The 22,406-nt window shown below is 43.1% G+C and overlaps 1 protein-coding gene across 1 annotated transcript in view; it reads left to right on the forward strand.

Moving 5' to 3' along the window:
* Positions 1-3,726: 3,726 nt before the first annotated feature.
* The window catches only part of LOC109408613 (uncharacterized), a 28,655-nt gene continuing 9,975 nt past the window's right edge, over positions 3,727-22,406 (forward strand). Inside the window, exon 1 of the mRNA XM_062858089.1 lies at positions 3,727-4,168. Coding sequence (XP_062714073.1) covers positions 4,087-4,168 — 82 coding nt within the window. The 5' untranslated portion in view covers positions 3,727-4,086. The remainder of the gene's footprint in view (positions 4,169-22,406) is intronic.

A 22,406-nucleotide genomic window follows, 5' to 3' on the forward strand; every position in this document is an offset into this window, starting at 1 on the left:
TATCAGTGGCGTCATCTCAGAGTACACGGCGCTAGCCACGTGTGTGGGGACAGGAGGTTACCGGAGCTAGGGATGCTGTCCTCAGATGAGCTACTAGTGGCAGTGCATCAGACAAAGTCTACATTCATGCTGCACCAAATAAATATGGATATATGTAGTTAGTTAGTTATTTCAACTTCGACTTCGACAAAATAAAAATGATTCACATATATGATGCGACGTCTTAACAAGCATTGGTTAAATGGCAAATAGATGATAATGAGGTTTGATATGAAACAATACTTTCGCATTATTCCTAATCATATTCCTAAAGCAAAGCCATTTCGTTCTGTACAATTCCCCTAATGTTTTTCACATGTACCTTTCCAGAAACTGCATATTTTTCTTGGCCCTCAAGGTAAATATGTATTTTTTTATAATGATCAAAATCATCATGATGGCAAAATTGAACTTTAGCTTGTAACCGTGGATTGGTTGAAAATTGTCACCTCAGAATAAGAGAAAAAAAAGTTACATAATTTCATCACTTAAATATTTCACTTGAATAAGGACAACTTTTCGAACCCTATTGATCGCGATTTGCTACCAAAGCGGATAGCCCCACACAAAAACAGTAATATGTGGCATAGGGCGATGATAGATGGATGACACTGACGGTGGAAATTTCAACGAATATGTGTATCAAGGAACGAGGAAAATTAACCAAGAGGGAGCCTGGACTGTGGATACTAGCAAGCGGAGAAAGAAAAGTTCTCTTATGTCTAGGCTTGGCAAAACTAGTGTCGCTCCCCCTGTCGCCATTCAATGTTTTCTGGATACCCTTTTGGAACTTAATTATCGAGTGAGCGAATAAGAAAAGTGTGCACGGTGTTTGCTAAGTACCGAAACGCAGTAGACGGGCGTCCATAGCGTAGGAATGAAGCTCCCCATCTCAATAAATCTGTGATTTCAGCTCATCAGTTCTTCCGAAGAACTTTTCCGGTACTGGCTGAAGGATACAGTCTTCTTCCCTTGTGAACACGTCTCAACATGGAGAGTTGCGCCGTCGCACCACCACAGACGTTCTAATTCTACGGCAACAACTGTTAATGGGTTCCCATTTCCGCATTTCTTCCCTTATTGACCTACATTTTGGCTCCGGTGCTGTTCTTCTTTGCTGACCACGGTCTGTCGATCCCGATAGAATTTTAAGCCCTCGTGCTCAAATCTCCATCAAACTTCAATGGTAACCACTATCGGCCTCTCACCGCCGGCTTCCCTCGCCAACTCCCTTGGGCAGCAGTCCTTGCTGGCCTACGTTTTGGTCCCCGGCAACGATCTCCTTGACTGACCGTGATTCTCTTCAGCACCGCTTATCAACCTTGGGCACCATTGTCGGTTTGTGCTTGTGCCAGCCTTCGGCTTCCATTGTTGGTCCTCCTCATCGTTGAAATCGCCTCACCAGTATCTAAGTCATTCTGTATTTTAAGAAATTCTTGAACAAACCCTCAAAAGAGGCCTTTCGAGCCCAGCTCGATAACGGCGGTTGGTCATCCTGGGGGTTTGACCGGTGCCAGATGTTCCGGTGTGCATCTTCGAGAGTTAAAAGAGCCGTACCAGAAACGGTTATAAGCGAAATACAATGTTAGTTTTTCAGTTTACAGGCTAGAAGAAAAATATAAGTTTAAAATAATTCTTCTATAATAATTTTGTTTCACTATGATAACGAGTCATTTGTCTGGTTTGTTTTCCGTTGAAAAATGTGTTTATCAATGGTTGCTATGGATGAAATAAGTCGTTGCGTTAACTGGGGCACAGATACTGTCAAATTGTTTTATAGCATCCGCCATTATGGCGAGCGTGGAAAGCTGGATAGAAACTTCATTTCAAATGTGCTTTCGATTTCCAAATCAGGATGACAAATTTGCAAACACGGTGCCTTTTTGAAGACTTTCAATCTAATGTAAAAACTTGATTGTCCCTAAAACCGATGTTGAATATTTTACATTGACGACGCGCTGGATGTAGATTATCATTTTCTATATGATCGCCTCCATCCGTATCCAAAAGTTTTACAATTGTATCGTTCCTAAGTGTACATGTTTCATTGAAAATATTTTCTGCTGTTTCAAAAATGTATCCATGAAACAGGTGAAGAAACCCAAACTCTGCAATTTGCGGCTTAAGCCTGGCTTAGTACTGCTAAGCCACCTCAGAGCACCGCTTAAAATAAGCCACACTTAACGTAAACCGTAGCTTTATTAAACCGGGTTTAGTGGTTAAGCCGAGGTGAAGAAATCGAAAAAAAGTTAAGCCTGGCTTAAAAATTTGCTAAGCCTGGTTTAAAATTTAAGCCCGGGTGAAGAAATCGGCCCTTATGGCCGATTTCTTCACCTCGGCTTAACCGGTAAGCCAGGCTTACCCATACCGTTAAACCTGGCTTAACGCTTAAGCCAGGGTGAAGAAATCGCCCCTTAGTCGTATTGCGAACAGTTCTAGGCGGTAAAGCAGAAAACGGTATGTGGCTGCGAAGCTTGATTCACGAGTTATACTGAGTGTGGATATTGTTAAGCTAATTAGCTTAACGACAGATTGCGTTGAGTTATCGTCGAACCAATGTCAGAAGAACAATAGGAGAAGATAATAGTCCTATTCAACGATGCAGGTTCAACTTGTTCGAAGTTGCTGCATCCTGTTCTTACCCATTTGTCAACGAACGGGTAAGAGCAGCAACTTCGAGCAAGTTCAACCTACGTCGTTGAACAGGACTGATATTTAGCTGGGAACCAGAGAGGCCGGCGACTGACTCTTCTTGTAACGTGCGTAGATCACCTTGGAATGGTGCGTTACGGTGTAAGATCTACCACACTAAATTTTGATCTTACTTTTCCTAACAAAAGTGACCAAGCTGCAATGCAGGAACATTCCAGGATTAAGATTTAAAGTAGTTTTTTTCTCTTTCTGATTGTATGTTCAATGTTTACTGACACACTTTGTTTTGAACGCTTTGTACATTCAAATGAGAAACATGTTATAATTAGCTGGAAATACCCGGAAGTATCAATTCACAATCCAATAGCACCCTACTCTATATCACAGTTACTGACTCGCCTTCCGCAACTTCTACAAACCATCAACAAGTTATTTTGTAACAGATCGTTGGCATATGGGGGTGAACGTACACGCGGCAGCCAGCAGCGGTGGAACATTATGATTCTTGATGGGTAGACAAGATTACAAAGCGGGATCTCGAAAGCCGTTGGCAATCTTCAAATTGTTGGATTTTCCCGCGACCATGAGATTCGCAGTGACTCACCTTTTGCCCCAAGTGTAATTCCTATACTGTGCAATACCTACTCGATTGAATTACTATCACATAACGAGATAATATACATTCAGTCACGACGTACTCGGTTTGGTGTACGAATGCAGCTGAACAATATTGAATTCTGCTCTAAATGAAATGAGTTGTTCAATGAAAAAAATGGTTAAAATTTTGGTAGCGAAAGACATATCAAATACAGTGTTGAACGCTAATTTTGATTTGTTTTTTTTTTGCATTAGAAACAAGGCAATAATTTCTATAAATGATGTTACTATGTACAGTTATGGCGCGAAGGTTTAGAGGAGGCCTTGCCCCAGTTGATATGCAATCACTAGGAAGTGAAGTGAAATTCAGACTTGATACATAAAACCATTTCGCTTTCATTTGTCTAATAAAACGTCAATCAGGTTATTGTTTCAAATCTTCGCTCACTTCATTCTAGTGTCACACGCGAACCGGTTCTAAGATTATATTATGCCTCGAGATCAAATTTCTGGCGATACCCTTCTGTAATGATTACAACGATCAATCATCATACCCGCAACTGTTTGTATACATTCTCGTCCCTATACTAGGATTACCAAGCTCAGCATACGTAGTTCGTAAAGAAAAAAAACTGGAAAAAAGAAATAAATAAACTTGATTATAGACATTTGGCTAGTAACTGCGATTCTGGCGCCTCGATTCGCTCAGAAATTAATCGGCACTCATCGGATGCAGACGCTACACGAGAAGATCTTAGATCGGAACAGTGTTTTGTCGTGAAGTCGTGAAACCGCTCAATGGTGAAATCAATCGAAGGAATGGCAAGGACTACTGAACTGATCTGCATATTGCTATGGATAGGAAGCTTCGTTAGTGCAGGTGAGTAGAAGATAAAATTCTAATATGTATGTACACCGATTTCTATTGTGCGTTTTGCCAAAAAGCTATACAATTACTGTGTAAAATATCACTTTGTAATCCAACGCAAATGTGAAACCAAGAAAACATTTTATTTAATGTTTTTCATTCGTAATGTCTACGTAGAAAACAATGTTTTGTAACGCGTCAGTGAAGAGTGAGATTAAGGACAGACTTATTAGAATCCCAAAATGGCGGCCACAATGGCCGACTTTGGCACCTACTCACGATTTCGAGAGCATAAATCTCTTCGTAAACAATACCAGCGCATCTGAGCTTTTTATTTTAAGCTAATTACAAGTGAGCAAGAAAAGTATAATAAAATACATTGTTGTTTGACGCGGGATTTCAAGACGTTTGTTCTTAACAACATCAAAACATTTGTTAACTTGAATCGTTTGGACGAGCTTTTGGATCGAGTGAGTTTGAGGATGAACTTGATTGAGGGCCTGTAATTGCTCTTCCTGTACCTTCAAATAAACTGCACAAGGTTCATTCACGCTGCCCTCCTGCTTTGCAGGATTGTTGTTCCGTATATTCACTACAAGTCCTGCCCGTCGTATTCTTTCAAATTTGGCATCTTCTAGATGCTAGGTTCGCCGTAAAGTGTAGCAAGCTCGTGGCCCATTCTTCGCCACCTTACAAGGTTCTCCTGCACACCGCTCGAACACTTCAAGTGCTTGCATGTCCTTCTCGTGAAAAAGTCAAGTCTCGTGTCCGTATAGAATCACCGGTTTTATCAGCGTCTTGTACATGGTGCACTTGGTGCGGAACATTCAGAATTGTGATCGCTCGGAAGTTCTCACACTCCAACTTGTCACATTTCTTGTAGATGAGCACCACTTAATTCTACTCTTTCGGTAGCTGTTCGGTCTCCGAGATCTGGATTATTAGCCGGTCATTACCAGCACACTTATTGTTCTTGGGCTGCTGGATAGCATCCTTAACTTCCATCAGCGTGGGAGTTGACTCGATTTTGCTCCCTGCTATACTGACGTAATTATTTCTTCCGCTGCCTTTGTCCTCCATGTCTGCGCTCAACGCACCATTCAGGTGTTCGTCATAGTGCTTCTTCCGCCATTCGATCACTTCACGTCTTCCCGTCCTTATCCCTGCATATTTCGGCTCGCGGCACGAAGCTTTTGCGGGATGCGCTGAGCTTCTGGTAGAACTTCTGTGTTTCTTCTGAACGGCACAGCAGTTCCATTTGTTCGCATTCCGTTTCTTCCAGGCGGCGCTTTTTCTCCGGAAGTTGCGGGTCTGCTGTTTCTGTGTGCTTTTATATCGTTTCACGTGCTGCCGAATCCCGTGCTGCAGCATAACCTGCGTTCTTCTCTTCCAAAATCTCTCTGCATTCGTCATCGACAGCGATACCGTCTGTATCGTATGTAGTTAATCACGAAGAATTTTTGATGCATTTTTATCATCACCAGGAAGTGTTCAGAGTCGATGTTAGCGCTACGATAGGTCCAACGTCGATAACGTCAGAGAAACGCCGTCCGTCAATCAGGACGTGGTCGATTTGGGATTCTGTCTGTAGTGATGAAAAAGGTGCTACGTATGGACATGTTTTTGAAGGCGGCAAAATCGATGAGTCGTAGGTCGTTTTCGTTTGTCAGCTGGTGGGCGCTGAGCTTTCTAAGCGTTTAGGTCTCCTATGATGATCTTGACGTCGTGTTTTGGACAGCTATCGTACTCGCGTTAGAGCTGCGCGTAGAATGCGCCCGTGTCACCATCAGTGCTTCCGGAGTGAGGGCTATGCAGTATGCACGTTGATTATGCTGAAGTTGAAGAACCGGCCTTTGACCCATAACTTGCACATTCTTTCGTTGATCAGGCACCAACCGCTCACGTGCCTTTGCATATCACTTATCACTATAAAAGCTGTTCCCAGCTTGCGTATGTTGCCGCAGCTCTGGTAGACGGTATGATTACGTCTAAACGTTCGCACCGTTGCTCCTGTCCAGCACACTTTCTGCAGCGCTACAATGCCGAACCCGCGTCCTTCAGTACATCGGCAAGTATGCGGGTGCTCCCGATGAAGTTGAGATATCTGCATTCCCACGTACCGAGTTTCCAATCACAAGTCCTTCTTGTTCGCTGGAGTCGTTGCCGTTAGGGTCTCTATCTGGCCTTGAGGATAAGACTTTGGATCGCCAATCCAGATACGACGAACTTTTCTCGACATCCCTGGGCATGATACAATTATACATTACATTGTACTTGCCTCAAAATATACACATTCATGCAATGGCAGACCAAGGAAGACTTTCAATTGATAACCGTGGAAGTGCTTAAAGAACACTAAGATGAAGATAGGCAGATCAAGTTCCAGTGAGAACATAGAGCACGGTTCGTATTCTCTTGTTGATCATTCGTTGCTGGTTTTTACAGGCAAACCCCCCGTCTCTGTCTGCATACGATCAAAGTTTCCACCAGGATTGGTTACCCGTTCTCTCTAAGGTTGCTCGTATCCCGGCCGGTTACAACTAGGAGGTAGGCATCGGAGTTGCATGGCAGGGAGCTGAAGGACGTTACAAGACGTGTGATTCGCTGGGGACTACTACGAAAGGCTGAATCACAAAAGGCCGAAAGCACGAAAAGCCGAATGTAACGAAACGCCGAAAGTAACGAAAGACCGAATAACAAAAGCAGCCAATAATAAGCCAGGTACATTTTTAGAGGGAGGGAGTGTCAAATTTTGATCCTTGTAGTTTATAAGTAGTCCCAAAGACTAAACCGTGAAAGATATATAATCAGTTAGAGAACATATAACAGCAGCACATAAATGAATAGCTAGCCGAAAAACTACGTTTACTGTATACCGTCAACCCTAGTTGGTTTGACCGCATTTAATCTGAACACTTTTTAATTTGACCCCCGTTAATCTGCACATCGTTCAAACTAAAAAGGGTTCAAACTGTGGGTATGGGAGGACACTCCGACGCAACGGAACAACTTGGTTGGCGAAAGATAGCGGACAGAACTTCGGATAAAATACCGGATAAGAATCCAAACACGCGCGGTCACGGTTAACTTTTATTGATAGATCTCAAAGGTAAACAATATTAAGGAGGCTATAAAAGAGGTGCACGCAAGATGCGCACTAAAGAGGCACGCACTAAAGAGGCGCGCCGTCGGTAGATGTTCAGAGGGTGGACCGTCGCTCAATTCTCAATACTCCTCCTCGACGGTAAGCCCTCAGACTCCTCCTAGTCCCAGCAACTCTGCCAGTTCACGATGCTTTACTGCCCCGAGCGGTTTAGTCAAGATGTCTGCCTACATGGTTTCTGTTGGACAGTACCGCAACCACCGACTAAACCGACGTGCCACTCGATTCCGAGACTTGACCGAAACCATTACACGGTAAATTCAAATTGCAGTGATCGCTAGTGTCAAATTGAAAGTGACGTTTAGCCCGTCATGTCATTTACACAGCCGGTGTCGCGGCGTCTCGATCGAACGCTGTGTAAACAAAAACACGTGATTGCCAGTATTGTCAATCTGTAGCTTCGCTTTGCCTCAGAATGGAGTATTACGGCAATTACGGGATGCTTAAGAATTTTAGGAACCAATTAAGAATGTTATATTAAATGTCCCAGCCTGAAAATAAATCCAAACAGTGGTGGCTGTTACCATCTGCACGGTACATTCCCATCGGATTATGCAAGCGTCGCAACGATGATGCTGCTCCTGCTGCCGTTTTAGTGACGCTGACTGGGCTGACTACTGTTTCAACTTTCTATGTGAAAAAAGAAAATCTCCCAGAAGTCAATAGGACTTACATGAATTAGGCCTATTAATAAATTGTGCTTTCTAAAAATTAAGATATGAAATTGTGTTCTGGTAAAATCAGCAGAGTGGCTGCAGTATGACGAAGGCATGACCACCGACGACGGCGACGCCGCGGAATACAAACAAACACTCTACGTTTAAACCAATCAAAGTATGAAATTCTGTAAGATTATTGAGTCTTTTACGCTCCTAAAAAAATTTGTTTTGAACATAGTTCGTGAATCTATCTTCTCTTAGTTTATCATGAGAACTTTTGGTAATTACATATTATAAAATAAACAGCATTATCCAATGTTTGAAGAATCTGTTCATTCCAGCACACCTATGGGTGACGTTATTTAAGAGTGCTCGAAATATTTCGGCTAAAATAGTTCTGAACCAAAATCAACAGATGGCGCTAGTTTTCAACGGTTTTTATTTTAAAATTTCGGACGAGAATTTCATGAACCTTTGCACTAGCTGGCATGTCGGTTCGTCGGTGCCGCAACTGCACTAGTCGCCGCTCGCAGAGGTCCCGGACGAAGCACTGCTTCGTTTCAATGTGCTTGCTCCTCTTACTGGTACGCTCGGAAGTCACGAAACTCAAGCACCCCTGATTATCCTCGTAGACGACTGTAGCTTCATCCACATTTTCACCGAGATCTGCCAACAGACGCCGCATCCAGAGTACTTCTTGGCATGTCTCGCCGAGTGCCACATATTCGGCTTCCATTGTTGAAAGGCTGACACAGTTCTGGCGCCTGCTGGTCCACGATACCAATCCTCCAGCGTAGAACACCACGAAACCGGTCATCGATTTCCGTGTTTGGGCATCACCGGCCCAATCAGCGTCCGAAAAAGCCTCCAGTACGTTGCCCTTTCCGTCGCCGAGTCTTAGCTTCCAGTCCATAGTCCCTTTTAGAAAACGGACCACCCGTTTTGCAGCCGTCCAGTCTTGGTCGTTTGGCTTGCTAAACTTGCGGCCCAAGATGGAAGCACTCGTAGCTATGTCAGGACGTCCACAAGTCGCCACGTACATCAACGCACCGACAATGCTACGGTACATCGTGCCGTCTTCCATAGGCTCGCTCTCCGAACGGCCCTTCAAGTATCCCTGGTCCATAGGTGTCTTGGCCGGCTTTGCCTGTTCGAATCCCAGCCGCGCAATGAGTTTTTCGATATACGCTTTTAGACTCAGACTGTAGATACCATCCGCACCACGCTCGATTTCCATTCCCAAAAAGAACTTCACTTCACCCAGCCAGTTGATTTCGAAGTGTCGCTTCATCTGATCGAAAATCCGGGAAATTTCTTCTTCATCCGCGCAGCCAACAAGGAAGTCGTCGACGTACACGATCAAATAGGGCTTCTTCCCATTCCGGTCAGCAACAAACAAGCAGGGATCCGCTGTGCTTGACTTGAACCCCAAGCTCCTCAACACTTCAGTCAACTTCCGGTTCCAGCATCTCGCGCTTTGCTTCAAACCGTAGATGCTGCGACGCAGGCGGCACACTTTCTCCTCCTGCCCTGGAACTGCATAAGGGGCTGTTCATAAACCACGTAGACCAAAATTTGGCCTTCTCAGACCCCCCCCTCCCCCCTCGTAGACTTTTGTTCATACAAAAATTTTGAAATTTGTATGGAGCGTAGACTTTGGCCAGACCCCCCTCCCCCCAAAAAGTCTACGTGGTTTATGAACGACACCTAACCTGGTGGCTGACGCATATACAGTTCCTCGTCGAGGTCGCCATAGAGGTAGGCTGTTTTGACATCCAGGTGAATCAAACGCAACCCGTTCCTCCCAGCCAGCGCCAGCAACGTCCGCAACGTGGCATGTCGGGTAACAGGGGCAAACACTTCCTCAAAGTCCAAGTCGTGTTGCTGCCTGTATCCCTGCGCCACAATCCGTGCCTTGAACCTTACAACTTCGCCCGCTTCATTGCACTTTGCTTTGTATACCCAGCGGCTTCCGATCAATTTCTTCCCTTGAGGCAGGTCACACAGTTCCCAAGTACCGTTTTGCGTGTGCGATTCGTCCTCCATCGCACGCTTCCACGACTCACTTTCAGGACACTTCACTGCCTCGCTGTAGCTCACTGGTTCAGCCATCAACTGCGTAGCCACTAGTGTGGGTCATCGGAACCGTTTCCTCAGATCAAATCTTTTTTGGTTCCGCTTCGGGTCCTGAGTAGCTGTGCAAAATTTGAGCACGATTGATTGCGTGTACACTTTGCGCATTGCAATTGAAATTTGTATGGGATTTTGTATGGGAAAACATACTTTTTTGAATTTCTGTCATAAGTTGAAAAAGTTTGTCTGAAACAATATAAACGATGCTATAAAATGATAGCCTAGGATGTTCTGAAAAACTTTGTTGAAGACCGCAAAGCGATCCGATGCTTGTAAAAATAGTTATAACCAAAGAGCCGCATGCATGTGTTTATGTTTTAACATGTAAAGGAATAACAATAGCAACAAAATCATGCTGTTTCGCCAAGCAATTCCAACGCTATAACTTTTTTCATAAGCATCAGATCAATTCGAAGTCTTCGACAAAGTTTTTCAGGTCACCGTAGGCTATGTTTTCACTTTATCGGTTACATGGTTTTAGAAAAATTCGAGCTTGTTATGAGAAAAATGCAAAAAAGTGTGTTTTCCCATGTAAAACCCCATACAAACTTCAAACGCGATGCGCAAAACGTAGACATAACCGATCGCGCCCAAATTTTGCACACTTATTTAAGTCCTGAAATGGGATCAAAAAAGCTTTGATCTGATGGGATATCATTGAATTTTTCATTTTTCCATATAAACGATGACCCACTCTAGTAGCCACTCCAACAACGAAGTCGCAATAGCGCGCGGGCAACTTTCCTCGATTCCGTCTCGTCATCTGCCTGCCCGCCGAAACGCTATCCGAATCAACGTCATTGTTCGGTTCACTTTTAATGTCAAGAGGATCGTCCATCAAATAAGAATCACTCACGTCAAAATAATGTTCAGTCTCGCTTTGTTCACTCTCCGACTTATCAGAACACTCATTTTCTGTAGCCTCTTCACCGCTCTGCATCGGCTCCGCTTCCTCGTCCGCTTCAGCATTTGGTCCTGCACTACGCTTCGGAATTTCGTCCGGAATCCACTGGAACTCGTCCTCAACGGGATCGCAGCGCGCCTTCTCCGGAGACGCAACTTCGCCGTCCGTTTCCATGAATTTCGCATCACGGCTCACCGTAACCTTCTCCGTAGCCAGATCCACAAACCGATAGGCCTTATGCTGCTCCGAGTACCCGATGAAAGTGAGCTTCTGCGCCTTGCTGTCGAACTTCTTTCGTTTCACGTCGGGAATGTGCACCCACGCCTTGCAACCATACACCTTCAGATGATCCAAGTTGGGTTTCCGGCCGAACCACTTTTCGAAGGGGGTGACATCCACTGAGCGCGAAGGCAGCCGATTCTGCAAGTATGCAGCTGTCAGCGTCGCTTCTCCCCAGAACTTTTTGTCCAGCCCCGCGTCCAGGAGCATCGTTCGAGCCATCTCTTGAAGATATCTGTTACGCCGTTCGGCTACGCCGTTCTGTTGGGGCGTATACGCGGTGGTAAACTGCGCGCGAATCCCCTCCTTCGCAAAGAAACTCCGCAGCTTGTCATTCGCATACTCCCCGCCACCGTCGGATCGAATGACGCATGGCTTCCTGCCGAACCGATTCTCCACGTAACGTACATACTCCACAATCTTGTCTGCGGCCTCAGATTTCTTCGACAGCAAGTACACAACGCAATATCGACTATAGTCGTCAATAAGCGTCATGAGATATCTGTTCCCACTCGGTGTTGGCGTTTCCATTGGCCCACACAGGTCTGTATGGACCAAATCCAGGATCTGTGTTGATTTCCGCTCCGCTTTCTTCGGGATCGGTGTGCGCGACAGTTTGCCTTCCAGGCACGCTTCGCACGTCAGTCGAATACCACAGTCCTTAACCTCAAACCCAACGGCCAGCTTATCCTTGGAAATTTTATCCACAACGGAAGGGTCCCTATGACCGAATCGGCGGTGCCACCGATGTTGGCAAACATCATTGTGGTGCTTACCTGTAGCTTCAGCGTGCATAACCGTCTCGACGATCTTCAGCTGGTACAAACTTCCCGAACGGACTCCCTTGGCGACGACCTTACCGTCACCATCGCAGATGTTGCAGCAGTTGTCCTTGCAAACCACCGTTAATCCTTTGGAGGCCAACTTCGTCACAGAAAGCAATCCACAGTTCAGTGACGGCACGTAGAGGACATTCGTGAGCGTGATCTCCACCGTGCCACCACATCCATCGACACCGTACACCTTACCTTCGCCGCAACCGGCCGACTTCACAGCAGTCCCGTCAGCCAGGAACACATCAGGAGCGCTTGACTCGTCCAACGTTGCAAAAAACTGCCTGTCGCTGGTCATATGACTGCTAGCGCCGCTGTCAATAATCCACTTGCTGCGGTGGTTCGATCCGACCATAAACAGCACCGCGCTGCTCACCTGCTTCGCCTTCGGGGTTTCGCTCTTCTGGCCTTCACCGCTGTCTTGTTTCTGCCGCGCCTGGAACAGCCGACAGTTCCGACGCAAGTGCCCTTTCTTTTTGCAGAAAAAGCACGTCTTCTCCGAAACAGCAGTAGAACTCGTTTTCACCCCCGCTTTATGGCCTTGTCACTCGATGATCCACCGGTACGATCCTTACGCCGCTCGTATTCATCCAGTAGCTTTGATTTTACGAGCTGCAGCGTCAGATCCGCGTCGGGGCGACTCTCTAACGCGGTCACCAGGCTGCTGTATGAATCCGGCAAACTTCGCAGGATCATAGCTACCTTCAGGGATTCCTCCAGGGCTTGACCGGCATTCTGCAACCTCTCGAAGAGCTCTTCCACGTCGAATAAGTGGCTTTCCAGGTCGCCGCCTTCGAGCAGGTTCACGTTGCAAAGTTTCTTCAGGAGGGAAACTCTTGACGTCACGGTGACCTTCTCATGGTACGTTCTCAGCTGCTCCCAAAAGTCCATGGCAGTAGCAGCAGTCTTCACGAGGCTGTACTGATTTTCATCAATGCACAGCCCCATGGTAGCGCGGGCCTTCCTGTCGTCCTTGTCCCACTGTGCCGCGGCGGCGGCTTGCATGGGTTCGGGCTTCGGCGTTCCGACGACGCACCATAATTCCTCGCGGGTCAACATCATCTCCATTCTGAACTTCCAAGAAGCCCAGTTCTGGTTGTTCAGCTAGGTGAATTTGTTGATCGCCTCCATCCTCCTGTGTACACACACGAACACGCACTGACACGTTCCGCGGCAAAACTTTGCCGAACCGATCGAACACTTTTCGCGTTTAAACCGTACCGAAATCACTACTTCCGCGCAACCTCCACTGGGCCCATAACCTGTGGGTCTGGGAGGACACTCCGACGCAACGGAACAACGTGGTTGGCGAAAGATAGCGGACAGAACTTCGGATAAAATACCGGACAAGAATCCAAACACGCGCGGTCACGGTTAACAACTTTTATTGATAGATCTCAAAGGTAAACAATATTAAGGAGGCTATAAAAGAGGTGCACGCAAGATGCGCACTAAAGAGGCACGCACTAAAGAGGCACGCCGTCGGTAGATGTTCAGAGGGTGGACCGTCGCTCAATTCTCAATAAAACGTCATTCTGCTAATGGAACAGGGTGAAACGGAACGCAGAATCAAAATGCTGGTTTGCATGAGGTAACGTTCACACCAGCGGGGGTAGACGGTATCAGGGAAACGCTTGCTGTCCGTACTCGCTAACGCTCGTCGGACTTATTGTCGCGCTTATCTTTTATTAGAGTCCTGCGGCGGTCGTACGCTCGCAAGGCATACCGCCGCATGACAGTCGCAAGGCAAATCAAAAGAAAAAGTGTTCCCGCCAAAAACAAAAGCACGTGGGTTCGCGAAGTGACAGATGTTTTTGAATGTATTTGTGACGAACGGCAAGAGTAGCTCAGTAGAATGAGTGTTCTTGCTGTCAAACCCCATATAGTGGAATTAGATACTTTTAAATCTGGTGACGCTGTTATGATTAGTGACTGTCACGCTGATATCAGAAGCCAGAGGCGGATAATCGCCATATTCTGATTTTTCTTGAGAGGCATAATAAAAAAGATAACAACATCTGTTCGCATCATACCTAGCATACTATTGGAATTGCTGTTTTCATTAAATTCGAATCGATGCAAATACGGTGCGTCGGATATCGGATACTTCGGCGGCCTTCTGCCACCTCAGTTCCTCAATCCCCATGCGACGTAGCATTCACATTTAGGTGTTTTTTACGTTACAACTACCTATTTAATTTGGTGTTATAAAATACCTTAACAACACTTGAATGTATTCCTAGATGTATTCCTTTAATTTTTAGAGCATTCAACTAAAACGCAACCGAGTTAATATGAGTCTTTAACAATTCAGCCTTTCGTTACCTTCGGCCTTTTGTGGTAGTTACAATGGTTTCGGCCTTTCGTGATTCGGCCTTTTGTGTTAATCCCGATTCGCTGTGCCAGCCTTTACCGATCCAATTGTATAAGATCCATGTATCGAAAAGATGTCCAGCTAAACATTATCGCACTTGATGTAATCTATATCACGGAAGTGCTGGTCTACATTAAAACCCCCACAGGGATTTATCTATGAAAATATTCAGAAATTCCTCCTGCGTTTACATCGGAGATTCCTTCGCGGGATTTCTTCATAGATTTTTCCGGGTTTTATTTCGACATTACTCCCAGGTATCCGCCATTTGTCGTTCGCAGGTTTTGTTTAGGGGTTTTCCTGCGATTCGTTGAGGGGATACCTCCAGCATTTTTTCATGGATTTTTCCAGAAATTTTGGGAATCCCCCCAGTTTTTTTTATTGATTTCTCAAGGATTCTTCCTGGTGTTCGTTCAGGGGTTCCTCCTCGGGATTCTTTCAGGAATTCCTCCCAGGTTTACTCTGAAGACTCCCTCAGTCAGGAGTTCTTTCGAGGATTCTTCCCGGGATTCCTTTAGGGATTTATTCCGAAATTCCTCCTGAGATTCTTTTATAGATTTCCCCGGGATTACTTTAGGGATTTCTCCCGTGATTTTTTCCGTGTTCTTTCACGTATTATTTCATGAAGGATTTCTCCAGGACTCTGCCTAGGTTTTCTTCCGGGGCTTATTCCACGCTGCCTTTACAAATTCCTCCCAGGATTCTTTTATTGATACTAGTTTCGTCATTTATTTTTACCATGTTTCTTTTAGGTATTTTTCCGCAGATTCATTAGAAATTCTTTCAAGAATTCTTTTGCTTCGAGGCGACCAAAGTAGAGTAAATTAAATAAATTCAAAGCTTCATAAAACAATTCTTCTGCGGATTCCTTTAAAGATTTCTCCCGGGATTCCTTCTGACATTCCCTCAGATATAGTTCCTCCCGAGATTTATTTAGGGATTCCTCTTGTCTATTTTCAGGTATTCTTTCAAAGATTTGTTTTGGGATTACTTCAATGGTTTTTCATATGGTCACTTTTAGATTTTTTTCGGGATTTCTTTGTAAATGTCTTCTGAATTTCCTTCATGGATATCTTCAGAAATTCCTCCAGAGAGCTCCAGAGATATCTGTATTGATTTCTCCCGAGATTCTTTCATGATTTTTTTTTCTGCATTTTTTTTTTTTAGAATTCATTTAGCGATTCCCCCGGGAATCGTTCCGGGATTCATTCATTGATTCTTCCCGAATTTCTCCCACGATTCTTTCAGGGAAATCTTCTGAGATCCTTTTAACGATTTCTCCTGAAATCCTTTCGCAATTTCTTCATGGATTCCTCTCGAGATGCCTCCCAAGAGGTTAATCCTGGGATTTCTTCCGGGATTTAATCAGGGATTTTTTCAGGACTCTCTCAGAGACTCTTCTTGCGATTTTTCCAGGATTCTTTCATGGATTACTTTCGGGATTCCTTCAGGCATTTCTGCTAGGTTTTCTTCTGGATTGTTTCAGAGATTTCTTTAGGGATTCCTCCTAGAATTTATACCGAGATTCCTCCAGAGATTTCTTCCGGGATTCCTTCTGATTTTTTTCCATACCGTATTCCTCCAGATAATATTCCCGGGGCTTCTGTGATAATTGCTTCATGGAGGAGGGGATTGGTATAAGTGATTCTTCGTGCGTCGTGTTTCTTGTTGATAGCGTCGCTTTGCTCTATCCTACTTTTGGGCTCGGTTTTAGTTCGTTTGGTTGGTATCGAAGTATCGATAGCATTGTTCGGGGCGGTCTGTTGAACATCATCTCGTCTGGAGGTGGAATATCTAATCCTAAGGAGGCACCCTGAATCGCAGTTCATTGTGAGATGTCTACACTTTGATGTCCCTGTCTACACATGTCTTATAGTTAATCACTGCCCGAAATGACCTGAGTGTAGGCCATCAAAAGGATTACGTAGTCCTATCAGGATACCATCGATGAAACGTCTCGGGAACGATTAGCCTGTCGCCGAACACAACGCACTCATCAATTACACTAATCTCAGCCATTCTCGTCAGTGGAAGAATGTACAGCTTGGAGCAGGCTTGAGTTTCTGGTAGGATGTTCGCGTAGCCGTAGGACTTGAGACCACAGACGAACACCAAGCACTTGAATTGGTCCATCTTCACTTTCTTGAAGTCGAAATCTTCGCAAGCACGATTGTCTTTCCATTCGCAGCTGACGATATCCGATACACCTCATCCTCCTTTTACGTCCATGCTTAGCTGAGTGACAAAAAATTCTACCGCTAAGACAATGAGTAAACTCAACAGTTTTTATTTTTTTAAAACATCTTCGTGATTAGGAGAAGTGTACAAAAATATAAAAATGTGTATTTTGATCATTATTTTGTCGGTAGAATTTTTTTTCGATAAGCAAATAGTGGACGTAAAATAAGGTTTGGGTGTACTTCAGATTGCTGCAAGCACTTGTACCGCTTGTAGAAGATGGACGTTTGAATGTTTTCTTCAGGGTTTCGACGATGTCGTTGCAGTTCACGTCTCTGGGAAGCTTTGACATGATTAGATTGGTGTACCGTGTGTATTTAAAAAAAAAAACCTGAATTAATCCACCTATGGTGAACAGAACCCTCCTTACACTTAATTAAATTATTGTTGTATTATTCGTATGTATGATTGTGATTTTTGGCCATTCTAAAAAATATTGTAGATTTGGCATCAAGTTGATTGCTTTCCATAATAGAATCATCGACCATGGGCTCAACTACCAGAAATGCCAGCCAGAATATCCTAGAATCTTGTGCGGAATGTTTGAACAATAGCTTATTTACATATTCTGGAATATTGTATCTCTTGTTAACTGCCAATCTATTAATACATGGGTAAGCAAATTATCGAGATACACTTTGTCAAATATTCTTATCAGTTGACTAAATTAGATCCAAAGTACTTGGGACCCATGGTTGTGGCACAGAGAAACAGACGTCACACTCCGCTCACTTTCCATCGATCACCTTTTTAACGGTTGATTCAAATTTTCGGTAATAGGTCGATTGATCACTCGCTGTTCTGGCTTCGTTTCTGGTTCTGTTTAACGTTTGCTCACTACTGCCACCTAGTGATTGCCCGGCCAAGCACAGTACGTTTAGCATTGGGCGGTTATCTTTTGATGACGATGTTTTTCAATGAAACTTGTTCTAAGAGTTACGTCTGTTTCTGTATGGTTATAGATCGAAACCAAGCGTCATTTATACAACCTCGGTAACTAAATGTCCAATCAAAATAAAATTCAATAACGTTCTACTAGTATGTAGTAGTTTTCGTTTAGGGCCTTAAGAACCCAAATCGGTTGATAGATGGCTGAGAAATTTATAGTGACACACTTTGTCAAAAATATCTAAAATAATTAAGTTGTACTACTCCTTAGCACTCTTTGAAAGATATCTCGGTAACCGAACGTCCAATCAAAATAGAATTCAATAGCGTTCTACTAGGATGTAGTAGCTTTCATTTGCTTCCAAGAGAACTCAAATCGGTCAACGGACGACTGAGAACCGTGAGTGACATTTTTTTGTAACACACACACACACACACACACACACACACACACACACACACACACACACACACACACACACACACACACACACACACACACACACACACACACACACACACACACACACACACACACACACACACACACACACACACACACACACACACACACACACACACACACACACATACACACACACACACACACACACACACGCACATACATACATTTGCTCAATTCGTCGAGCTGAGTTGATTGGTATATACAGGGTGTTAGGTTCCTGAGTGCAAACTTTTTAAAGGGTGTTAGAGGACCATGAATGGAGAAAAAAAATGTTCTACGCATATGGTCAAATCTCAACCGTTACGTAGTTATTGAACTTTCCATGTTTTTGACTCTTATTGCCTTAACTGGCAATAACTTGAAAATGGTCAAACTTTTCGAAGTTTTTTTACCCTTATTTGAAAGATTATTGAATTTTCCATCAAATGGCATCTTTGAATCGATTGGTTTAGTTAAATAACTAAGTTTTCTAGAGCAAAATAGCTAAAAATAGCGTATTTTTATTAGTTTGTGTCAATTATCTTTGAAACATGCGTAATAAATTAAAATTCTTTCTTAGGCAAAGCTGTGGCCTCGGCTACACTCTACAATTCGTTCTTTGACACTAAACTTCTAGCTCTTATCGTTTTCTTGCAATTTTGATTTAAATGTGCGGCACAATGCGCAAAAAAGTGCTTTCCATGACAGTTGCAAATTTATGATCTGAAATGCGATGTTAAAATCGAAATTGCAACAAAACGATAAGAGATAGAAGTTTGATGTCAAAGAACGAATTGTAGAGTGGAACAGGGGCCACAACTTTGCCTAAGAAAGAATTTTGAATTATTACGTTTTTTTTAAAGATAATTGGCAAAAATAAATTAAAACACACTACTTTTGAGCTATTTGATGTAGAAAACTTACTTATTTAACTAAACCAATCGATTTAAAGATGCCATTTGAAAGAAAATTCAATAATCTTTCGAATAAGGGTCAATTAACTTCGATAAGTTTGACCATTTTCAAGTTATAGCCAGTTAAGGCAATAAGAGTCAAAAACATGGGAAGTTCAATAACTACGTAACGGTTAAGATTTGACCATATGCGTAGAACAATTTTTTTCTCCATTTATGGTCCTCTAACACCCTTTAAAAAGTTTGCACTCAGGAACCTAACACCCTGTATGACTCGGCCCTGCAGGCTTCGGATCGAAAGTCGGTTTTTCGAGCGATATTTATACCCTTCTTATGGGTGTAAGAAGGGTAAAAAGACAATTACACCGTCTTCGACCTTGCGGCCTCTACAGACTGAACATTACAAACATTCGACAACGGACAACACATATTACACCTAGTGGCCCAGTGGAGAATTTTTCGTTTGACGAAAAGTTTTCCCCGACTGGAGCGGGAATCGAACCCACACTCCGAGGCTTACGAGACATCTAAACGACTGACGCCGCTTACCGCTCGGCCCACGGGGCTAACATCTTCAGCAGCAAACGTATCTTGACATCATCTTCCAGGAATCCAAATCAAGATCCGCGTACCGGCTTGTACCACTTTCCGAGTCAAAAGATCTTGGTTGCCAAAGCCTCGGGTGTTTGTTTCGGGTTGCGCTAGCTTCTGAAGAATTTCCGTCATATAGAGTATTGCTTGCTGAAGATCTGCAATCGCGATTCTTGAATTCGCGTCGTCAATGGTTACCCAAGCAATCACGCTGTTGAAGCTGTACGTATTCTCAATTAAGTTGAAAATCAGAGTTTTCGACTAGCGAAGTTGGGGTTTTCTCCAAATCCGTGCGTCGGACCTAACTTCGGAAGTGGTGCGCTGTATAGTAAAACTGCTCCGCTATACAGCGCATCACTTCCGAAGTTAGGTCCGCCGAACGGATTTGGAGAAAAATCCAACTTCGTTAGTAGAAAATTCCGGGTTTCAACTGCACGGAGAATATTGCATAAATAACGCACATGTATTGACATGCATTACTCTATATAGCTCTATATAAATCATTAAAGTGAATTAAAGTGGGAAGTGGCACCACTAGGGTTATTTTCCAATTCTTGCACAGCTAAAAACTCGCCTATTGTTGCACACTCTATGTTACTCTTATGAGGTGTGCAGCAATTGGCAAAATTTTAGCCGTGCAACAATTGTAAAATTACCCTATTATTGAATTTCGATTATACCAGTGTAATCGTAAGTCAGCAATAGTGGCGCCACTTGCTATTTTAATTAAACTTTAATGGTTAATGTAGGGCAGTGCATGCCAATATATACGCTATATGTATATGCAAAACGTACAGCTTCAACAGCATGGTTACTTGGGTGTGCTAGTTAATGTATTAAACTATATTATTCTGGATACCAAGGTGAATAAACATTAGTGGCGTGTTTTTATCAGTTTAGTGAATCAGGGCTGTTACAAAAGTGTCGATTTAAAAACCGCAAAATCCGCGCCAAGCCATTTGAAATCCGCGCCGAGGTCATCAAATCCGCGCCAGTACAAAACATATGGCTTTGATGACTCAAACTTCAGGTATCAGTAGGTCGGCTCCAGAGGCACGTTCTCTTCCATTTGGGAAATTTGTGCCTCAAACTTATTAAAAGCCAAAATTTTCAAGAGAAAATCAATTTATGAATTAGTAAAATGATTTTAAATTACTAATCCATGACTTCGTATAACCACTTCCCAACTAACAATCACTCATTAAACAGGCACCATTATGACGAATTAGTTCAGCATAATGTTGAATAACATTTGAACTATTTTCACGTACAACCTGTGTTCGGGTTTTGTTCACACAAATTTGGAGAAGTTATAAAGCATCATGTTGTGTACCAACTTAATTTTTTGTTGTTCAAAGCGTTTTACAAATGTACAAGAAAGTTGTTATTAAGCATTGGCAAAAATGACTGAAAATAAATAAAATGCAAAAATGTTGAACTCTCACGAGAGTAATTATTTGCTCACATGTTGAGAACACCGATTATGAAATAAGAATTGCATATAAAATTACCTAAATCCGGATTAGAACTCGAGACCTGTCGATTACCAGCCGCATCCCTTCCTATCTGCGCCATCCTAGAGATGGTGAGATGCAACACCCAGTGCAAAACATAATCTTCCCATGACTCAATAACGATCATTCCTGAACTTGTGTTCAGCAGTGGTGAATTAGCACAGCACGTGGTAATCAACTGAACAACGCCTCATACTTCAACGGCTGTTCAGCCCAAAACACGTGTTTTCCATTCTGATTTCGCTGTCAGTATTTTTGTCGCACGGTGAGAAAACTTGTATCCAATGCGGCCAAAAAGTGTTGGTACTTATTGAAGATATTGTTTCCAGACGTACTAATTGCGAAATGAATATCTTTTTATTTTTATTATTAAATATCGATCTTTAAAAATGTATGGCAATATGTGGTGCGGTATGGTCATGGACATGGTGCATTCACAGCATCTGTTCGGGTAATCTACTCATGCTCAGTCGAAGATCCGTTAATCATTTTTTTTATTTATGCTTTTGTTTTGGAATCTTGATACTATGTTCAATAAATAGTGCATAAGGATGTTTATGGATACTTGAAATATGTCGATTTATGAATGCTGTTTGGTTATCTAGGTGACTGTGGGAACAATATTCAGTAAACACGACAGCACTGAAATGTCAAATGCATCGATCCAAGGGTCTCGTACAATCGAACTGCTGCGGAAGGCTGCGATAAAAATATAATAATAAAAAATATAATACTCAAGGTACAAGATATCTTGTTACAGACTAATAATAATAAATAAATGCCTCATTTTTAAGTTGATTACGTCTCTTGGCACTCAATGTTATTCTGTTTTATTTTACGTGATTCGTTTAAAATATTGGTTCTTTAATAACTTGGTTGTCTAAACAGTTTTAGTCATGATTTATCTCATAATCGACGACGGGTTTATCTCATAATCATATGACGGGCTGAAGGCGTTTATTTGACAAGTGAAAAGCACATTGTTCAGAAGCATATGTTTATCGATACATCAGCTTAATAAGATGCAGACCAATGTTTTGTTAAACTCCTTTGTTAAGGAATCAATGCTTGTCGAATAAATTTCTTATTAAACTTTTGAAAAGTGTTTTAATTTATCATTGTTGATACCGATGAGGAAAGTCGAACATTTACTATTTTCTCAATTGAAAAATCATTTAAACAGTAATGTGTACAGCATAATTTTAGTTCAGCTAACATAACCATTATTAGGCAATAATTCAGCAAGCTTGCTTGTTTGTGACTTGCAATTGTTAGTTGGGTTCTACTCAAAGTTTATACATGTTGCAAACAGGCT

This window comes from Aedes albopictus, chromosome 3 (assembly GCF_035046485.1).
Source record: "Aedes albopictus strain Foshan chromosome 3, AalbF5, whole genome shotgun sequence".
Lineage (NCBI taxonomy): Eukaryota > Metazoa > Arthropoda > Insecta > Diptera > Culicidae > Aedes > Aedes albopictus.